The 23277-nt window shown below is 35.1% G+C and overlaps 1 protein-coding gene across 1 annotated transcript in view; it reads right to left on the bottom strand.

The window, feature by feature from the left end:
* Nucleotides 1-3344: 3344 nt before the first annotated feature.
* Nucleotides 3345-23277, bottom strand: part of LOC104161005 (usherin-like) — a gene marked incomplete at both ends in the record, with an annotated part of 36568 nt that continues 16635 nt past the window's right edge. Inside the window, 4 exons of the mRNA XM_009699282.1 lie at nt 3345-3986; nt 7232-7427; nt 19246-19376; nt 20166-20361. Of these exons, the coding sequence (XP_009697584.1) occupies nt 3345-3986; nt 7232-7427; nt 19246-19376; nt 20166-20361 (1165 nt within the window). The remainder of the gene's footprint in view (nt 3987-7231; nt 7428-19245; nt 19377-20165; nt 20362-23277) is intronic.

The raw sequence follows: 23277 nt of genomic DNA on the forward strand, positions 1-23277 counted from the left end.
AGAGCAGTGAAGGATTTGGTATGATTTTTTTTATATATTAATCTTTTAGAAATGCTATAAAGTTTAACTAAGTTTCTGGGTACTACCACAAATATTTTTTTTCACATGTAGTAAGTAAAAGTTTTTTTAAAAGTAAGAGTGAGGGATAGGAAAATAGGAAAAAGTCCTTCCCCCAACTAAGTCCTAAGTAAATTAACACAAATGTAGATAAAAAGAGAAGAGACACTGGATTATAAATTCATACTGTTTGTCATAACCATTATTATTTACTTCCACCACCTAGAACTTGGCAGGGAAGAGTAAGAAACAACTTAATGCAAGCTTAATTTACAGCAAGGTTAGAAGGGCTCATAAAAGTTGCTTTATGAAGGATCCACTGTTGTATAATAGAGCCAATTTCCAATTTTAAGACAGCCACTGCAAATCTCTACAAGATCTAGGTATATAACTAGTATTATGCTTATTCTTTTTCAGATTTTTTTTCCTGTTCAACCATAATGGTTCACATTTGCCAGTCAAACGTACTTTTCAAAAGGAAGAATGAAAGTCATAGCAAAGTATTCAGCTTCCTTTTTTAATCGTATTCTTACTATTTTTCCCTATTGTATAGCTCATGGAAAAGGAACACCCAAACAATTACTTAGCACTTGTACATGCCTACCAACTATGGTGGTAAAGTTCATTTCTTAACCACAGTCTGTGCTTCAAAATGCACAGTTAACAACACTGACAATGTTGTCACAACATACTTCATGTTTTTCTGGCCAAGAAGAGAGGTAGTACACACACAAAAACTCAATATTTGTGCCCAGTCACATATCCTACATGTTGGTTTACGTCTTTCCATACTACGTACCATTCCTTGAACCACAAAAAGCTGTGGTCACCAAGTAAAGAACTTACAAAATACCACCCCCCCTACCCAGCTTTGCTGCTCTCATAACAGATCCAAGACCTGTGTTGAGCAGGATTTGTATGGCCCCAAATCTCAGCTGTTGTGGCAACACAGTCCTGGAATGAGACACAGACAAACTCTTCACAACTATTTGAGGGTTGGAAAGATCTGTTTCCTACCACTGCAACCTAGGACATCTCAAAAGCAAGTTTATACACAAGGTAAAACTGCTCTTTCATTTGGTTTCATGTTAGAATCAAGTGTTCCTCTCTTTGCATACACCATTAGTTCAAAAAAAAATTTAAATGTACAGAAATCTACCAAAAATGTAACTTGTATGAGAACAAAATGGAACACAGCAGGGGACAAATATAGCCTAACAATTGAAACATAAGTCTGAATGCTCCAGAAATAGTTTGGTCTTGGTTTTGGTTTTTTTTTGTTTTCTTTTTTTTTTATCATAATCTCATTATAAAATAATTTCCCAAAGTTACATCAAGTTTGATTTTTTCTCCATTGGCAACTCTTCCTGCATTAGAATTTTGGTAACTTTCGGAAACCTCTCAAATTTTATCAAAGCACACAGAAGATATGCTACAATGGGATGTTATTTTAAATACCACTAACTATAACAGACTTATAGTTACACAGAATTAAAAAAAAAAAAATTTAAAAAAGATATGACCTGTATTCCACTAGGGAAACTCAGATCAGAGTTGAAATGTCCCAACAGCCTAAGAAGTCTTCAGTATGTTTTTCAGACTGCCAATTTTAACTAATTAATTGTGTGCTTTTAATTAGGTTGTGTTGGCTACATATATACTTGGAGGACGTTTTCTTATCTTTGTCCCAAGGCAAAGCCAACAGGACATGTTTAGAGTACTTGAAACCAATTAAATTTCCATACTTCTACAACTTAACACCAGTATTACTAGCAGGTTATACTCATCCCTGTTTCATAGAAAACTCTCCTTTGGAACATACTAACAGAGAATATTTTATATAAAAAGATAGACATACTAAATGTCTAAATGAGCTCACACTAAGATCAACATTAAAATGTCAGTGAAAATACAGTAGTACACTGTGCTACACTAAGAGAAATACAATGCTTTTACAATAAGGATTTACACTTTCACCTACAGAAGAGAACCTAGTGTTCAGCACATACGTGCTTATACTTTACTTAGAAAATTTTAAAATAATTCTTACAGCAAGATTATTTTTTTTTTAACAGGAACTATTGTGGAAGTATTCCTTTGAGTGCCATGTAAGCTTTTCTACAAACCAGTCTGTTCATACTATCAATTAAACCTTTTTAAACCATTTAGTTCTGCATAAACCCTGGCCTTTCTTTTTCAAGGACAAGTGCGGTCACTGACTCAGGAAGCCTTGACATCACTCCTCTGCCGATCTCTGATTAAGTGGCTGCTGTAGAGGGTTAGCAGGTCAAATAGCACTGGAGGAGGAACTAAGAAAAACAGAATGCTGCCTTATTTATTAGTATATGTACCTAAAATAATTTAAATGAAAGTATTTTTAAAAATACTTAATGGAGGTTAAGCAGCTTTTTTAACCTCTGTTCTAATTATTGAATGGCATATTAAAACCAATGGAGCTATAATGTACCTTTTAATGTGACCTGCTACTTTAATAAATTGCATATGTATTTAACTTGAACTAAATCTATCTGTTCAATATTATTACTAAGGGTAGGTTAATATTACCTACAGTTTCACTTTACCCACCTACTTTTTAAAACAAAAACATTAAAATACAACCACAGAGCTTCCTGCTTATAACGAACATTTAAAGTCTGTTTACAGTAATATGGTATAAGATCTTGAACTGATACGAAGCAACTGCAGTATCACCTACTTGTAGGGCCAAACCATAAGCAGTCCTTGTAAAAACCAGCACATCCTCAACACAGCAAGGCAGGCGAATGCTTTTTAGGTGGCACGTTTGCAGGTCTCAGTTTAAGCAACCATCTCTGTGCCTCCTGCCATGCTCAGCTCTATGCATGAAGTGCCCTTCCCAAAGACCTTGCACTCTGCCTTCCAAATCCACATTTTTCATTATGAGAATAGCTGCTGTTCACCACACTATGCTCGTTTACCTCTTATTTAGTGAACAGGCCATGATGATTTGCATATTTTCTCAATATCTAGAAGAACTAGTCTAACCTTATTTTGGACATGTTGAAACTGCAGTATTAACACAAGCTATACAACCTCTGACAATAGAATAAATATTTGATGGTGAACAAGATGTTAATACTTCCTTCTCACTCACACAGTTAGGAAGACATGGAAAAATAATTAATAACAAAGTCAGAAACATGCCAGATACAAAGCTGTCTAAACACATATTAAAAACAGTAGGAACTATGATGATATTCAACACAGCAAAACTTACTACATCAAATATTGTCTTCCAATTTCCTTACCTGGTTTACACTCATCACATCTTCTCCCCTGACGCTGAGGTAAACAGACACACTGTCCAGAAACGTGGTCACAGACCGTTCCTGCCAATGTGCCCAGAGCGTCACACTCGCAACGCTGGCAGCCAAGGAGGTTGCTCACGCTGAGGTTGTACGTGTGAAGCATGCACTGACTGCACTGAAGGCCAGTTACACCGGCTTTGCAAGGACACTGTCCTGTTGATTTGTCACAAAGCAAAGAGCCATTTACTGTACCTGCCTTATCACAGTTACATGGCAGACACACAAAGGAATTATTTTCCTGTACTTTGTGGTAGCCATCCAGGCATTCGTCACATTGTCTTCCTCCAATATTTGGTTTACATGCACATTGTCCTGTCTTCGCATCGCACACAGTTCCAGAAAACGACCCTGCAACATTACATTCACAAGCCTTACAACCAGTTACATCCAGACCATAAAAGTTGTCCGTGCAGGTGTCACAGTGAAGCCCTTTCACTCGTTCTTTACAATTGCACTGCCCAGAAAGAGGGTTGCAGAATTGGTTCACTGAGCCGTGGCTGTTGCACCAACAAGGTTCACATCCATCTTCATTAGAATATCTGAGAGCTTTAAATCCAAAATTGCAACTATCACACCTAAGACCTGGAAAGAGAAAAGATATTAATAACAAAAAAGCTGAACAGCTATTAATTTCCGTTCTAAAAAATGATACTAGACTTGAAAAAAAAAAAAAGAGAAGGGAAAGGACTAATATTCTTCACCAGCATAATTAACAGGAATGACAGGGCTGCACAAATCAACTGAATAACAATGGTGTCCTAAAAATCTGTTTACTTTTTCAATTTGTTTCAGAAGCAATGCGTTTCTGCTGGCTTCTCAATACAATTTAAGATACTTCTGCAAGAGATTATTTGTAACATTTCTAAGACAAACCAGAATTAATCTCTTTGTCCCGCAGAACAGGACCTGTTACACAATCAATGCTTATGTGAACTCTTCACCCTGTATCATAGAAACGCAATATACAGGGAATTGCACTGGATTCTCAATCTGTTCTGGTAACAGATTTATATACTATATTAAAAATATCAAATATCTAGGACAACACAAGTTAGACTAATTACGATGAATGATTTACTTAACAGTGTACTTCGGTTTTAACATTGATTACATTTATGTTAGCATTTATTGTTAGCCTTTACTGAAAGCAGAAAATGTTTTCCTTAATCCAAAATGAAATACTTTTATCTAAATGTATGATTTAGTTAACTCCTGCAGTACATTAAAATATAAACTGTTTTCTTCATGCTTCATCCTGTAGTTTTATTAGCTTTGTTTTCAAAGTCATTGCTTGCTTTATCCCTGCCCCAAGGGATGGCATTTGTATTTTAGTTCATAAAATGCACATTATAAGAAAGTAAACTAGATTATTATATGAAAAATGCAAATTCACAGTTATGTATTTTCCTTCGCAATGGGAAAATCCTTCACTATGAAGCTATCACTTAATTGTTGCATACAGAAAAATATAAATACATTGTTCTAGCAAAATATTATCATTTTAAAAAGTACAAAACCATACAGAAATACATCTAGCAACTTACATGTAGAAAAATAAAACTAAAAATGGTAGGAAATGCATTATACATACGGATAAAAACTCAAAAACTTCAACAGAAGGCAAGTTCCTTTAACAGTGATGAATGACTCACCTAAGGCATATCATTTAATTTCAATAAGGAAAATAAAAAAGGACCACTATTGCTGCAAATTTTAAAAATAACTGTATTGTTAACAAGAATTATGACTCATTTTGAACTATTAAAATTGGTCTACATGGATTCATATCATATCAGTTTTAAAAATATGCGCAGTGCTTATTTGAATATGCCATACATATTCCTGACAGGTAATCTATTCCTAACGATACTGAGGAAGGCCTACAGGGCATCACATTCAATGTTAACAAGTACAGGGGAGTTAGCACGCTTGGCATTTAATTCACATTCTTCTACCTTTTTATTCTAGATGAATGACCTACTTTAATAAAATTATTGGTGCTAATGTATTTTACTGGTGATAGAATCATTAGTAAGATTTAACAGTTGTGTTAACTCTAACAGTTCATGTTTCATAACACTGCAGTCCATAGTTGCATTTTTCTGTTATCATGTTTGTTTAAATAGGTAAAACGGCAATAGACAGATTGTTCTCAAAATCAATTTAGAAAGCCAAAGAGGAAAGCTCTTTGTTAAAGTTTGCTGCACATGTTCCAATATACAGAAGCTTATTTACAATTGGTTTGGAAAACAAAAAAGAGAATCCAGTTTGGAAAGAATTTGGTCTTTATCCTACGAACAAACACTTGCAAACTACAGCTCCCCACCATAGTTACAGACAAATTTGCAGAAAGCAGAGATTTACACACTTTTTGTATTACTATTTCAGTGGAAATAAAAATAATTCTTATTGTTCTCAAAGGGAGAAAATTTTTTAAATAATACGTAGACAATCAAATATGTGAGAACCAGACTGTGTGTTTCTTGTATACCAAACTCCCATAGAGTTAAGAAGGTTTCACAGATGCGAACATGAAATGTATGCAAAGCATATATAATTAAGAATGCTCCAAAGTCCTTTTTATTGAATGTAGAGAGTGAGTTTAAGATGCACAGAGGTTATTTTTTTTCACTCTTAGCACCCTTTTTATCATATCAAAAACATAGGTACTTGATGTTCCACAGGAAAGAGGACAGAAAATGTTCAGCATTTTGTCTGTTTAGAGTTATTTTCATTACTTCTTGTTATTTTGTATTTGTTTCTGGAAATTAGATGAAAGAAGAAAAAGAGACTCACAATATTACAAATAAGTCAATATTCACAAGCAAATGAGTTATAAATTAACATACACTTGAACATTGTTAATACCACCCACAATCATGGTTAGCTAAAGAAAAAACAGATTACTAATTGTATTAATAACAAAGCAGAAAAGGATCTTTTTTTTTTGAAACATATGTATAGTCAGACACGTACAGTTACCATGCAAGGCTCACTTTATCAGGAAATTCTCCTTGCATAATATTCCCATACATCAACATTTCAAAGTGTATTATATATACTGTGTATTTTGGGCGTTTGATAAATTTTGCCCTTATGTGGCTGTGGCTCCCCTCAAATATGCTGGAAGTAATAAATTGCTATAATCAAATCTAATTTCTGAAAAATACCTGTGGGAGTAACAAACAAAAAAGCATGTCTTGTAAAAAAAATGATAAATAACACAGAAGGTAGCAGTTTATTATAATCAGCTTGGCATTGAATTACAAAATTAAAATTATGTGGCCCTTGATAACTAACCCTAGCTATGTACATGATCTGTGGAATTATGTTGACTTATTTTGCATTTCACAGGAACAGTTCAAAGAAATATAATAGAAAAAAATTGATAGATTTATCACAAAGGACCCTGTAGCACAGAATATTTTGAGAAAAAAATCTATTTATTTTGCTCTGTTAAGAAAACTAGCATGGAAACGATTCGCTTAGAACTCATTACATGTAAAACATTTTGAAAAAGTGTTAATTTCCTAAAAGAAACATCTATGCAGTAAGCAAATGACATTATTTCTGTGACTTATTAGTATGGAGCTATGTAAGCTAATGTAGATATGCCATAAAAAACTTCTAAAGGGTTGATTAAACTAAGCTTCAAGCTGTAGTTTGATAGAATTATTAGACTAATAGTTTTTCAACAGTTGATTTCATTCATTTTTATAATCTGCCTTCAGCAAAGAAATTTACTATACTTTTCATTTAGAAATCAAGTGTGTTTTATTTCCAGAGAAAACAAGAAAAATGGCTCCAAACTCTTGCATTACACATACCAATAACATTTGCTTTGCACTTGCACTGGCCTGAATTTTGGTGACAGGTAATATCTCCATTGACTGTCCCAGAGGTATTACAGTTACAGGGACTGCAGCCATCAGGGTTTGACTGTTGTAGATTGTAGAATCCTTCCTGGCACTGATTGCATTGTCTGCCAGACACATGTCTCTTACAATTACACTGGCCTCCAATCTAGAAAGATACAAAATATTATAGAATGATGAACATATCTATTTTAAGATGATCTATTCATTAGCAACAAGAATGGGAGTATGAGTTGGGGAGAAGAAAACTTTAAATGGAACAGAAAAAAAGTAAGCCTGTGTAACATACTTTAATTTGTTGAGAGGGGAGAAAAAAGAGAAATATTCAACAGAGTGTAACTATTTAATTTTTAAATAGAGTTTAAAAGTCCTGTCCTTTCAAAACAGAAGGAAGAAAGAACTGAGTAAACAATGTGGCAATATTTACCATCTGGACAGAGAAAACTGCAAAGAATAATTACAAAATTGCATTGTATAAATGGTGACTTCTACTAAAACAAACAGTACTTTTTTGAATCACAGTTACTGCAAAATTCTGTATTATTTTCAAAGGTCAAGTTTGGCTTTTTTTTTTTGGTTCAGACCATATGCTTATTTATTTTATTGAAAATGTTAGTTAAATAAGAATGAAGCAAAGTTGAAAGGTGTCCTTTCTGATTACTCATCCAAGATAAATTTTCTCTTCCTCTACAGAAGGATGTGACCCAACAGCTCAGTATCTGAAACCCTCTCCCTCTTTTCTTGGTTCAGCTGAGATTCAAGCATTGCACTTCAGTGGTGGGCTATAAAGGTCCTCTCCTACTCCCTAAATGGATAACATTGTTACTTGGAATGAGCCGAGACATCCTTTGTTATGCCTGGGCCATGATCCAGGAGTATTTGTCTTGCATCTTGTGCAAGACTAAAGAGGTCCTGAGAAGCTATCTCAATTTCAGACCTCCGAAAGCCAGAAAAAAAGAAATCTCTATATTCATCACTTTCCAATATGGTGGGAAAACTGACCACAGGGAAAGGGCAACAGCATATGGATATGGAAACAAATGGAAGACATCAGTCAATACACGATATAGACAAGAACAGGGAGTCAAAGCAACACAGAGATGCAGGAGATGTGAATTCGCAAAAGGTTTAGGATTCATAAGCAAGGAACAAAACCTAACTTTTCTAACTGAAGTGTTCTGGGTAATGCAGAGATGGCAGCAAACAATTAAATTCTGTGTTATAAGTCATTTTCTTTGGGTCAGTGTATATTTTTCAGTGCAAATATTTACAAATATGAAAAAGTACAGTGATTCAAAACTAGTTGTTCATCTACAACATCAACAACTGTAGTTCAGTGTATTTTGCTTTTAATTAGCTACTAGAACAAAAATTTCTATTAAGAGTTGTCTTTTTCATCTTAAACCTGAGTCAAGCAAAGCTGAAACAACAGGAAAGTCCTGTAGCACTAGAGACAAAGCTACTTGGAAGTTCCACTTAAAATAAATGTTATTACTGCACCCTCCAATCTATAATGAATCTCTAAGCTTTATTAATACAAGATGGAGTATTTCAACATCTAATAGTAAATTGTCAGTGCAGAAAACACTGAATGAGAGTTAGAGAAACCTGTAATCCTACCCCTTCCTCATAAAAGGATTCTGCAGTCCAATAAAACCTCTTCAACATGCTTTTGTAATATAGATCTATTACTGATGTATCAGCCATGTTTTTCAGGAAGATGAAGATATTAAAAAGGCTAAGAAAACAATATTTTATAAATAAAATGCAAGACAACAGTAAGCACAAAAAGGTAAGACTTAAGAGACCTCAACAACAGAAAACACAGTAACAAAGATTTTCAAGTTATTCCCTTTTAGACTGGATTTGATCTAGATAGTTAGTTTATTATGAGACCCAGTCATGCATCAGTCATTCATAAGAGAACTCACAGGTGAAAAGCAACTGAGTTTAATCTTAAATGAAGAAAAATACCTAGTTTAAAAGGTAAGAGTTAAGAGACCTTAACAACAGAAAACACAGTAACAAGGATTTTCAAGTTATTCCCTTTCAGACTGGATTTGATCTAGATATTTAGTTTATTATAAGAGACCCAGTCATGCATCAGTCATTCATAAGAGAACTCACAGGTGAAAAGCAACTGAGTTTAATCTTAAATGAAGAAAAATACCTAGTTTAATACATAACTGTAAAAGAAACATTGTGTTAGTGATCATAGCTTACTCAGATTACACAATAGCAAGTATTATATAAAGACATCTCGTTAGCACTCAAACATATAACTCATACCCAAACAGACTTTATAGCTACTCCAAAAACTACCACATGAAGGAAAGCATTACATGCAAAAAGTCATCTTCAAAAAGTGGAAATCAGATCAAAATAAGGAAGTTAAATAAGAGGATAACCACCATCAAAAAGCAGAATAAGGCAATACAAAAATCAGCTTCTAATGAGCAACATGTTTAAGGCATGAAGGAAAAAATATTTTTCAAATGTCAGAAACACAAGAAGACTAGCAGAGAATCAGTGAGGGCAATAAATAATTAAGTGGTATGATTAGCAGATTCAGATTGGACATCAGAACTTTTTACTAAGAGGAAGTGCGGTATCAGTAGCAGGCTGCCCAGAGGGGACATGGAATCTCTGACTCCAGAGGTATCCAGACTTATCCAGACAAAATGACGACTGACTGGATCTAGCGTTGACAACAATGCTGCTTTGAGCTGGAGCAGATGACCAACTAATGCTTCTATAATTCTGTGTAGCATTCAGGAAAGATACAACCACAACAGAGATTGCAAAGAAAGTATTTCACAGCTGTTCACTATGAAAGAGGTGTTGCCATTCTATATCAGGAATGATTTTCAATATAGGTTTCAAATAAAAATTTCAGAAGATTTTAGGAAAATCTCATGTGTTGAAAAGTGACTACACATGAGCCAAGAGTTCTAGATGAACTGAAATATAAAATTACTGAGTTATTAATTGCTTAAATTAACCTCAGTAAAAGGGGAATAAAATTATAGAAGTTACATCAATCTCCTTAAAAGGCTGTAAGGAAGCTTCTGAGATCTACAGACTAGTAGCCTTTTTCCGTACAGAGTGAATTAATAGAAATGAAAACATGAGTTTGATATATTGGAAAAGATTGGTAATTATTTTTTCCAAGGAAAAAATCATGCTTCATGATTCTACTGCATTTCTTTAAGTCAGTAATATCTGGAAATATCACATATACTGAACCAAATGGATGATCAAAACAGTCAAATTAATTTCTACATCAAGAAGTATGGACCTAATGCCTGGGGAAAACCAATGCTGACTATAGGTAGACAGTGATGAGTACAAAATTAGCTATTATCACTCAAGAAAAGAGCTGTTAAAGCTGCTCCATTCCCCCTAAAAATAATTTGAAAGCTCTGAGGCAGTTAAAAACGCAATAGGAATACTGAAATTATTAGGGAAAAAAACTGAAAATTATACAAAAAATGTAATTCTGTCATAAAAATCCATTGTGTATCAACATTTTGCACAACTTGTATATCTGGTTACCCTCTCTAAAATAAGAGGTCGCAGAGTGAGTAGAATAAGCAAAGATACAAATGAAAAGAGACTTAGAAAAAGACTTTTCTTTTTGGAAAGATATGACTAAAATGAAGGGAATACATGTCTATAAAATCATGAATGGCTTACAGAATGAACATTCATTATTTCTCACAATATAAGGAGAGAACACCTAGGAAATTACCAGAAAGCAAACTTAAAGGAATGAAAAGGCACTTTTTCTATATATCTCAAATGTATAGAAAAATACACCTTTTTTTAAGTACATTAAAAAAATTAGTTAGATTAATTCCATATGTGGGCACCAAACATGACAACTCAGATGAAACCCCTGAGTTCAGCTGAGGTAGTCCCAAAACCATAAATAACTGGAACCTAGAAAAGTATATTACAGAAGGATCATGCTTCTTAACACCAGCTTTGGTAACTATCAGAGAGGATACTGTGCCAGATGAAAGTCTCATTTCACCCAGTATGGCTGTTCTTATCACAAATACATGGAAACCCAAGTCTAATTGTGAGCAGCTGATAGCCATTTCCAGATGGAACAAGTGAAATGTGTAGATTACTGAGTGCTAAGAGAAGCAAAGAGCACCAGTATCTTCAGTATAATTTTAAGTGTCAAGCTATTACAAGAAGCAGTAATTACCATCCCATTCAGTTGCAGAAAATGTATGTCCCTAAACTTTCTCTTAATAAGGTAAAAAATTATGCCAGAAGAATAAAAACTCTTCAGAATGAGGGAGAAATATCTGGTCAACTGAAGAACACAATTCACATTTTCTCCAGGAATCAGCCAATGAAACCATTTGGAGACCTCCCTATATAAATTTCCTCCTACCTTGCGGTCACATAGAAAAGAGTTTTCCATCTGTAATCAATACAAGCAGCAACTGGTTTCCTGGTTCTGAAAAGAGCTAAAGTCTTTCATGGCAGTTAGAGGAAAGTATAGGAAATTAAAGTTTTTCTTAGAGAGGGAGGTTTATCAGATTGTTTTTTAATAGATCTGAAAATAGGTTTCTATGTACCAGATTAGAGGATCTGTAAACATTCCACTGCCATTCTTCCATAACACTGATTTCAAAGTCTTGTGAAAAAAAATAGTCAAGCAGGAAAAAGATATTCTATAGACAAGACAAAAAAGAACCTCTGACTGTATTCAAAAATGACTATTTTGTTTTTGTCTTAGCTATAAGTGACAAGAAATCTTCCCATTCTGCTCCTTCAGCCATCTCTGCCGACACAGGATATCAAGATATCTATTGAAATTTAGCCTCCAAAATACAGAATAACAAATTCAATTATATAACTCCACTTTAACTCTGCCTTCTATAGTAAGCACGGCATTGTAAATATCCGCTAAGGGAAATATGTCACTGTAATGCACCCCAAATTACACAGTTTTTATCCTTCATATACTGCATACACTTCAAGTAGCTGTGCAGAATTTTAGAGGAAAAAGTTGATAAATATGCTGCAGATAAAAATAGTAGATGGAGCAGGGGAAAGGTAGTTAAAATTACTTGTAAAACTGGGAAGGTTTGTAGGGTTCTGTAACTGCCTGCCTTGGATGCTAAGTTCTTCAATATTTTCAGTAGCAGACTCTGAAGACTGAACAAAGAATATGCTTACAAGCCTCACAGATCACCCCAGCTCAGGATGCATTGCCAGCACCATCGTGAACCTGAGGGCACCAACCAGCCTTAATGACCCTCAGCAGCCTCACTAGGGGCTGCCACTCACACCCACTGCCCACAGCCCAGGAGCTCCAGATAAGCTCCAGTCTGGGCATCCGCACTTCGCCTGGGCTATGCTGCAGTTGTGCCCGTCCCCTGGCTCCTGGAGAGATCCCTTGGACTTAGCCTACAGCCATGTCTTCAGCCTCATCTCCTGCTGGCTCCAGACTGAAGCCCATGGATGAACCCTGGACCTGATTTATCATTTTGCCTTCTCTGGGGTTGTCAACAGACTGTTTTGAGCACTTGGCCATGTTTTGACGCTGCAGGACTGTGCCCTGGTCGAGGTGGGCACTACTGTGCTGGGATCACCCTCAGCAGGTTGATTTTCAACATCACTTCTACTCTCTGCGCAAATACTCTAAAATCAGTAAAGGTGAAGTAAAGGCAGAAGTTCAAAACACAAGACATAGCAAGGAGACAAATGTGAAATAAAGAAAAATTGTGAAGAAACAATAATGCAGAAAATAACCTGGAAGTGATACTGGGGCTCCACAAACTAAATATGAACAACATGATACCACTCCAGAAAAGGCAAATGTCATTCTGTGATGTACTAAAAAAAAGGTCTCATATTTAAGATGAGAAGGAAAAGTAAGGCTTCAGCTCAAATAGTTGAAGAGTACAGCACAAAAATTAGAAAAAGTACAGAAAAAAAGCAATAAAAATAGTTTTAAAGAACTGGAATTTTAGTTAAAAGAGAGAAGCACAATTAAGGCACTCAAGTTCTTAAGAAAATTGGTTACTGCATGAATTTAGGAAAGAAACTAATAACTGGGATTAATTTGCGGAAAATTTGACTTAAAAAGTGGTAAATAAAGAAAAATAATATCTTCAATTTCTCTGTGCAGACAGAGAAGCACCAAAATAACACAGAAGCACTATGATATGCTTGGCAACGGATACCATTACAAAGAATTGTACAAGCTGACAAATGTCTATAATGCTGCAGAAATAGGTGTACCACAGATTATAATACGGAAATCTACATCAAAATGGGCAGAACAAACCATTTCTATAACTACATAAAAATCTAAGTAAATTATGAAGCAAAGTGGTGGTTGTTGTTATTACTATTATTATTCCTGTAAATCTAGCTTACTTTGGAAACAATGGTATCATTGAAAATACTGGTAGCAACTAATATTTAACAATGTTGTTACCCAGGATTTCACCAGTTATGCACTGGAGGTATTATTGAACCTTCCCCTCCTCCCCTCGATCCAAATGCTATCTGTCATTTAAAAAAATAGACTTTAATTAAAGCAATCTGTTCTCCTGTTGCTTATGCTTGAGAGGCCTGGTTCTGACCCAAACGGTAAGCAGACAGAAACAGCCTGTCTATTAACATGACCATCTTGGTAGCAAATTACTTATAGAAAATATCTGCCTAAATTGTTCACTACAAAAATGAGTCTAGCCAAGCATTACTACCAAGTGGTGGTGTATCTTGGGACCACACAATTACAATTGTTATTTGATACAGAAAAATCACTGATGCTGAGTTGGCATATATCCCTTGTGTCATTTATCATTTATGTATGAAATACACATTAGTCCCATATCCTTGAATGTAAACAGTTACAAAAAGTATGCAAGCAATTTCCTCCTGCACAAATCATACCTACAGCATCATTGTCCTTAATCAGAAAGCAGACTACTTGAGATTTCTGAGTTTTAGATATATACCGAGTAGTGCACGCTGCTTTAGACTGTACTGATATCATTCTCTAAATTGGGGGACATTAACTCATCATATCTAGAATCACAAATTCAAAGTAAAACCTGTTTGGGAACCTTCCCAATGTCCAGTTACTAATCTGATACAAGGACTTAAGAAAACATTTAAGTACCCAGGACACAGGGTGATATAATTGAAAGAATTATCTTAATTATTATTTAGGGTACAGCAAACTATTCAGTCATAGTGCTCATCCAGCAGATATTCAACACATACATATCATGGTCTCAGAAATATATCTTCTGAGTACTCAAAATCTTGTTGACCATCTGTATTCATAAAGTATGAAATGGAATTTTCTGGAAAAAAAAAAACAGCTGGCCTAAGCCTTTCTGAAAATCATCTTCTTCTCCTCGGATATCCCTGTAATTTCAAATAGCTATTCTTTGGTGTGTGTAATAAAAGAAACATACTGCCAGAAACATAATCAGAAAGCCTCTCCAATTCTGGAGAATAAATGAGATGTGACTTAATGTTACTAAATAAAAAAAAAAAAACTAAAACTGACACTTTCTATGTTTCTTTTACCAAAGTTAAATTCTGGTTTTGAAGCCCAAAACACCTAACTAAAGACCTTTTGTGATTGGCTGAGGCATTACTAAATTCAATTATTTACTCTCTACCAGGACAGAAGCACCTTCCCTTGACCAGCTGGCAATGCCCTAAAACTTGCATTTTAAGATCCACGGGTATATTTAGGTCCTGTATGAAATTCTTTCTGTTCATCCTGCCATTGCTGGCTTCACAATTGACTGGTACCAATCTCGGTGTTCTGCCTTTTTGATATAAATGCTAATCATATACTTCTCACTACCTTCTTACTTGATGGAAATCTGGCAAGCACCCTAGCATCCAGTAGACTGTAATCTCAGGAAGTGCAAGGGGGCAGGCAAGGGGGTTGAGGACTTCTATTTTATTTTCCTTTTCTTCAGTTTAGAAAATGAGAACTGTAAGGTGTGCTGGCTAACACACATAGGTTAATGGTCTGACCACCAAATACCTGGGAGTATTCTCAGTATGTCAGCCTTGGGAACTAAAAATTGAATAAGTAGAAATAATGAAGCTCCTTTTCATTCCCCTGCTATCTCTTCTTGTCATCGCATATGATGACTTTCAGAAGTCAGTAGCTTTCTACTACTTCTGCTCAAAACGTAAAATGAGTTGTTTACCCTCTGCCCATGACACTCCAAATCCCCAACATAACTTGACAAACTATCACAGAAAACCAACACTTCCATGGTACAAAACCCACCAGAAATGAAGCCATGGAATTATTTAACATAAAAAGCTCATTTTCCTTCATTTTAACAATAAGATTAAAGGCCTTCCATGAAGGGAAATCCAGGATTGAGAATATACACAAAGTTTTAGAACTTGATATTTTTATGGACTTCCCTATGCACATGAGCTTTTCATTGACACACTTGCATCCCTTATATTACTTATTCTATTTGATCTATCTGTTGACTGAAATGCCCTTAAATTAACTGCTTTACCTATGTTCTCTCCCTTGTAACACACATTCCAGTTATTTATTTATTGTCAACCACAATAAATGTTTGAAAACTGTGTAGGCAGGAAAATGAGAACAAGGGAATGCTCATTCTAATTTTAGATCAAAGAATTTATCAACTCAGAAGTAAAATTATCAGAAATAAAGATTCTACTTTGGTTTAAAAAACATATACATACACAGCTATTAGCTAGCTTTTCCATTATGTATAAAAAAATTAAATCAAACATTCAAAATTCTGAGGGGAAAAAAAGAGTGAAGAAGTGAAGAGTGAAAAATAGCAAGATGTAGGGAGTGTACAGAAAGTTGAAATCTGAAGCCCGTTCAAAAGTTTACTTGGTAGCACTGGAATCTGTTTTCGTTTGACTCCTCAGAGAGAACAATAACTAACATTTTGTTCATCTTTATGCCTTAGAAGAGTTTTCTTGCAGTACAAGATGACACAGCTGCCACCTTGACAGAAGGCAATTAAGTCTTTGCAACTCTGAACAATATCCTCTGCAGTAAAGTACAGCTTCTTTGCACTAATAAGTATACAATATATATTCATTTGCATGTTAAGAGTAAATTTTTAAAAATCAGCAAAAGCTGAGTAAAGAAAGATGCTTAAATTCACTGAGATCAGAGTGGTACTTCCAAAGACTAGGTAAAAGCAAGAGCAGCACTTTCAAGCTTTGCATCAAAACAAATGCCCTGGAAAAGACTGCTTTTTTTCACACCATTATATATGGCATATTATAATAGAATCATGAAAGGACTACAAACTGCTCTGCCTGATTGAATACGTAAGCATTTGTAAAGCAGTCTGGGTAAAAAGCAGCAGAGGAAAATGAGTCAAGGATTGTGGTATAAGGGCCAGAAATTAATCTCCAGCTCTCCACACAGAGCAAGAATGATCACATCAGCAGTATTCTGGCAGAATTTTCTCATGTGTGACTGGTTAAGGAGAACAGGAGGAGGCAGCCATTTCTTCTTTCACTCTCATAAAACTCAGGCACCTCAAATGACTCATCTGGACTTTCTGATTGTTTGAAATGTTTTGTGACAAATGTTCACAAAGAGGATGTAACCAACATGTATCTTTTCTACACTGATTACATGCCAATAACCAGCACGGAAGTAGACAAATTTTATTAGGCTGTAGCAATGCTCTCTTGTACCCACCAGTCTGAAGGGAAGACTTCTCTCTGCAAAAAAAGGTCTAATGAACTGCTTGTGAATGCACTGCTACACCACTTCTAAAATCCCACTCATTACCATAGCCCATAAAGTTATAATTTTGAAGGTTTTCATATGTTAGTTTGTGCTTTAGAATACAAATGAAGTTACACACTGATCTGTAAGTGGGCAGCATTTGCAGATGTATGAGGACTGAGAACCTATGCGAGGGAGAAACACTACACACCCACATGCATTTCTCACCAAGTGTAGAGTGAAATAGGTGAACAAGAACAGGCATAAAGTTTTCATGATCAGTCCAAATAACTGAGATAGTAACTGTGTTACAGTAAGCTCTTCTACCTATCCTGTAAACTATCTACATTAGTAATACTTCATTTGATGAGTAAATATTCTTTGTGTGATTCAATTTGTGATTCAATGGATAAATTTTGGAACTCTGTACCTCTTGGAACTTAGTGACACATCTGGCACTTTGAGAAAAGAAAAAATGTTGATGAACAGCAGACAGCGGTAAGTTATGCAGTAAAAGTGTATTCTGCCCCATTTTTGGCCTATTTCCTTGAAAATTATCATTGTGACGTGGCAATTAATTTTCACGAGTAGAGTCCTTATTCCTTACAATTCCATCTTCCACAGGTCAAATTTGGAAACACTTCCTTCAATGATGCCTTCCTATTTCGTGTAATTCATTTCAGCCTTTAGTCCCCAGCCTTATTAATCTGTTCTTTAATGCCTCTTAATCATTTCTCCGTTCTCTGCTTCTACTGCAGCAGTCAGTTGATGCTTTATTGAGCAATACAGTCTCCCCCATTTTCCCCATTTTACCTCCCCGTTCGTACTTTCATAGTCAAGCTTCATCAACGTTCTTGTATATTTTGCTATAAAGCAGTGATTTCTGTAAACTACTTCTCGTCTGATTATTAATCACAGCTAAATTGTTTTAGTCTAACATTTCACCACAAGCCATGGACATGCAAATCAGAATTTGCTTTCATTTTTCCTACACCTTAAAAAATAGTCCTAACATGATACCTGTGTTTTTCAAGTTTTGGGTTTGTTTTTTTTTTTTTTTTTTCTCATTTGCAATGCTGGAAAAAAGTATCATCTTCAGAAGACAAAAAATTATAAAATAATTTTTACTTGTACTATGGGGGGATTATTTTAAAAAAATACATTTGCTAAATTTCAATATCACTCAGCACATACACCGACGCACAAGTCCTGTGAAGGTGCACTGAGTCAAACTGGGCATGTATTTGTACCAATACAGAACTAAGGATGAAATAAAACAGGATCCACAAGATCTTACTGTTAAATAAAATGCAATAACAAGAGCATCACATGAAAAATGCTACAGATTGTTTTATGAAAAAACCTTGGAAAAAAGAAGACACAGGAAACATGGCAACAAGCTGAAGGAGTTCTATCTTCAATTCCCTGTAGAATAATTTCTACCTTTAAAATATTTTCAAAAATACATTTCAAAGAAACTATTTTCTCTGTATTCCTAACAAAATTGGGATTTTGGTGATGGACAGGACATGTGAATAAAACATGAACCACAACGTTATCTCTAATATATGTTCAAGACTCCAGTCACTTTTCCTGCTTTTTTTTTTTGACATGCATGTTCTGAACATTAGATTTATTATCAGACTACACATCTTGCATGTCAATGAAGTCCATAGGCTTAAAAAGCATAGCTGATGGTGCTCTCTTTTCACTATCACTTTGTTGGTTTCTTTTTTTTTTTTTGATAGACTTTATGAATTAAAAGGGAGATCAATCCTTGTCACATTACAGAGAAAACTACCTTAATTTGAGTTCAATTTCAGGCTCAGCTTATTGCCTGAATTTTTAAAATCTGTTAGTAATTTTAAGATGGTACCAAGATCTCCAAAACCAATCAAAACCTGGATGTTTTAACACTACTGAGTGCACAGGTATCTGTTGGTATCTCAAAACTACTATTCACTTCTGAAAATTCATATAGCATCTTTTACGTCCATTGCTGATCTAGATGAAGAACTCTTCAACAGTACATCTCAAATTGCTTTCTGTGTTTTCTCAGCTTTCAGTCTCTGATGTAAGACAATTATGATTTTGAAAAGGCTGAACTTCAGCATTTTTTTAATAAAGTAGTTACCATCTAAATACACTTTGTACAATCTTACTGCTGTCTGCCCAGCTGAATAAAATGTCATTTTTCTGTATTGAGGCTACTTACATTATCACACAGGAGGCTCTTATTTTTGGTGCCTGTTGCACAACAGTCACAGGGTTTGCAAACATCAGTGGCTGAAAGATCTGCATCTGCTTGTCTGTAATGGAAATCCTTGCACAGCTCACAGTTCCTTCCTGCATGAAAGAGAGGTTATGCATTATGGCTTCCAATTCATTAAAATTAGCTGTATAATTCAAAATTAAAGGCTCTATTCCTTTGAGAGAATTCTATAATTTTCAGGACGTCCATTTTAATGCACCTTTCATCTCTACCTGCCAATTTAGTGATCCAGAGCATATGAAACAATGAACCTGTTACAAACTATGTTTTACTCCATTAAACTTCCATCTGTTATATAATACCACACTTATATAAAAGCTGTGCCATGCAAATGCCTATACATTTTTTGGAAAAATTATCATTGAACCTGAAACTTTTCTTTTTCCCCCCTTTACTAGACAAAGCCAAGAAAACTGAAAGACAACTGTTACAAAAGTATTCAAATATACTACTTAGAATAGAAACCTTTACTCAGTAAGCAAGAAACTGACATTACAGCCAATTTTGACAACATTTTTAATATGTTATCCATTAAATTGGTTCAATTACAAAGATGATATTCTGGATTTAAATGCTCTAGCATATGTAACGGAAACAGCTTTGAAACGACACGTTCTAATTATTTATTAGAATGTCTTTTGCACAGAAGATTTTATACAAGATTGGACCAAATTCTACCCATATTTTCCTGTAGCTTAAGTATTGACACAATTGTAATTATTGCATTATGTGGATCGTTAAAAATACATATACATGAAAATTTATTGGGGTGTCAGCCATTCAGCATTACTAATCTCTGCTGATACAAGACTTAGCCAAAAAGCGACTGTAAAACAAATGGTCCATTCTCTCGTGTGACTTACCGGTTGTGTTGTGTTGACAGTTATCACACACTCCACCACTACCTCTGTAGTATTCCTGAGGAAAAGGGTCCATTGCTAAGTCATAGTGGCAGCTTACTGCATGGTTATAACACTGACAAGGTTTGCAATTATAGGCATGAACTTGGTCACCTCGATGAAAAGGCTTGTCATTGTACAATGGCAAACAGCGATCGCACTGAAATTAAAAAAAAGCACTATTATAGTCTCTATATTCATGTTTCGTTCTATGTGTTTTCCCCCGTTTAAATATTAAAAATATTGGGTTTAGATAAGCAAGAAAGCATATAGAGAAATAACAAAAGCATCTTTTTTCTTTCTAAAATATTTTTAAGTTACTTTAACAACTGATTAAAATCAAGGAAGGTGGGGAGAAGAATAAAATTTTAAGTATTTAGATATTCAAGACAAGCTAATGTCCTCAGATTCAGCAGATTTAGGTAAACCTCTAGAGATGCAAAATGGTACCTACTGTGTTTGAGGCACAGAAGACATATTCAGCTAATATATCCATTTGGAAACAATGTCTGTTGTCGTAGTTCATAGTACTGCAGTAACTAGTTTGTACAGTTACCATTTGACCTTGTGAGTGAAACAAAGGACCTCCCATGGCCAAATAAGCGATGTTCCACAGAGTATCTGAAATATCAGCACTTCTAACTGTGCATTTATCTCATGAAATTTTCAAGACATTTGAACAAAACCCACAAATCTCTACACATATTCAGCTCTGTCAAGTTATATTTTAAATGACACCAATGGAATACGAGGATACCAGGTACACTGTTTAAATAAACACCTAAACAAACTATCTTCTTTTCTTCAATCCTTTTCAAATTTATTAGATACAAAGACTAATTATATTCAAGTCCTTAACTGGCTTAAATCCAAACCAGTAAAAGCATTTTTAAGTAGTTCAGGAGCACCTCAGAAGCTTATTTTTTATTTGAACTCACAATATTACCTTCTAAGCAGAGCTTTGTGAAAAACATGAAGTTGGAATAATGTTCAGTTCATAATAGACTCTACAAAACTTCAAGGAGAAAATTTACTGTGCCTACTACTTCATCAAGAACTAAAACCAAATTTGATTGCTTAACGTTAATGAATGGATAGCATTTTGGACAATTTTGGACAATTATTTTTATAGTGAACAATCCAACTAGTCTTTATGAAATTGGCTCAAAAAATGGTACATGTTGGTACTGGAGAGATGTTTCTTTAGAATAATTTTTTTAATTTAACTAGCATTACTAAAAGTCCGTTCCCAAAATACTAGTGCCTTGCTAGATATAAGAAACAAAATACATTGCAATTATGATTTCCATCTTTCAGAAGGAATTTAAATGCTTCAAAATAGGTTGCTTCTGTAAAGTATTTGGGCAGCTTCTTTCTTAAGTTCCAGAATTGTGCTCATCTTTCTTCAGGGCTACTGTTCCAAACACTATAATTATTTAGGCCCAGTGTGCCCACGTCACCTATACACTGACAATTAGGAAACTACACTGAAGTTTCTAAACTGTTTCACTCACAGTTGATGCTGGGAAAGCATCAACTGAGTAAAATAAGAAACTAAATTAGAAAACAAGCTTAAAATGGTCCAAGAATTGGGGAGCAGTCATAGCTCATAACAAATGTACTTTTGGAGAGAAAATGAAAGCACAAAAATTTATCTGCTGAAATTTAGTTTTAACGAACAAAATTAACAGTAAAAGGTAAGATAACAATAGCCACTGCACCTTTTTGCAATCTGTTAAAAACAAAACAAACCACATCACCATAGTGAGAGAAAAAGGAGGTTTCAGGATTTGTATTAGCAGGGCTTTGCTCAGACCTTGAACTCTGACCTTTATTTATCAGAAGAATCACTGCCTAATCATGATTAGCCCAGTTTGAGTACACCAAGGGGTGACCATAACTGTTACACAGCTTAAATTTATTCAAGTCCTTTCCTCATTCATACCCATTTTTCCTCTTTCTAGTCACTCCCTTTATCTCTATGTTGAGGAAAATCAGCATTACATAGCACCAGCAATATGAGACAAGAGGGTTCATTTATGCATCACAAAACTTGGGAAGCACAAGAAAGAAGCCTGAGCTCCCAGCCAAACCAGCCCACTCATGCAGGTTCCTCCTTGCAGCATGTCTACAGAAATATGTCCTCCTTGGAAGGAAAACAGTCCAGGAACAGCTACCAACCTGCCAGCCCTGAACTTCTATTTGTGCACGGCCAGCCACATAGTGGCTGAAAGCATTCTCCGTTTCATTTCAGATTTAATCTCAGATCAGTCAGTTATGCACAGCTGTGCTTGCATCTCTTGTTAAATGACACATAAGCATTAAGGAGTAAGAGTGGAAAAAGATGGCATTTGATTACATAGCACAGAGCCTCTCTGAACTACCATGTCTCTTGGTCTGTGACTTTTAAAACTTTGACAAAACTTTTTATGAACCTTGGTAAAAAAGTAGTCATTCAAAAGTTGGCAGTGACTGAAACAACTGCTGTTCTAGCAGTTGCCACACCTGTATGCATGAAAAATGCACACTGGACCCCCACCTCATCCTGCTGAGTTTGTTACACCTTTATTAGGTTAAGAATTGTATTTAACTTCCAGACCTGCTGTGTTTAACTTTCACTTTTGGTAGCATGATGTTGACAAACATGTGGCAATCTTCAGGTCTTCATTCACCAAACGAACTCCACATTTGTCCAAAGCATAGTTGTTGAGATTTTCAAAGGTATTGAGAGATCCAGGTTTTGATTCTTGGCTATCACGTGTAAAATAGACAGGTAAGTTCCCAAAAAGCCTTTGACAAATCTGAACAAGGTCTACCGGTAGATTTACAAAGAATGTTAATTCTTGACAAAACAAGCCTTCTCCATAACTGTAAAATCCACAAACATGCAGACGTCCTTATTCTCAGTTACATCTAGGCTCTTCAGAAAACATATTAAATATATAAGCTTTCCCTATGGCCAACAACAAACATGTCTTCTTGATATACAGTATCTGAATCACTCACCTTCTGTGAAAACATTACATGGACCCAAATGATCAAAATACATAGCTCATCTTGGTCCAATTCATTAGTC

The sequence above is a fragment of the Cariama cristata genome, unplaced genomic scaffold, assembly GCF_000690535.1.
Source record: "Cariama cristata isolate BGI_N322 unplaced genomic scaffold, ASM69053v1 scaffold31924, whole genome shotgun sequence".
Lineage (NCBI taxonomy): Eukaryota > Metazoa > Chordata > Aves > Cariamiformes > Cariamidae > Cariama > Cariama cristata.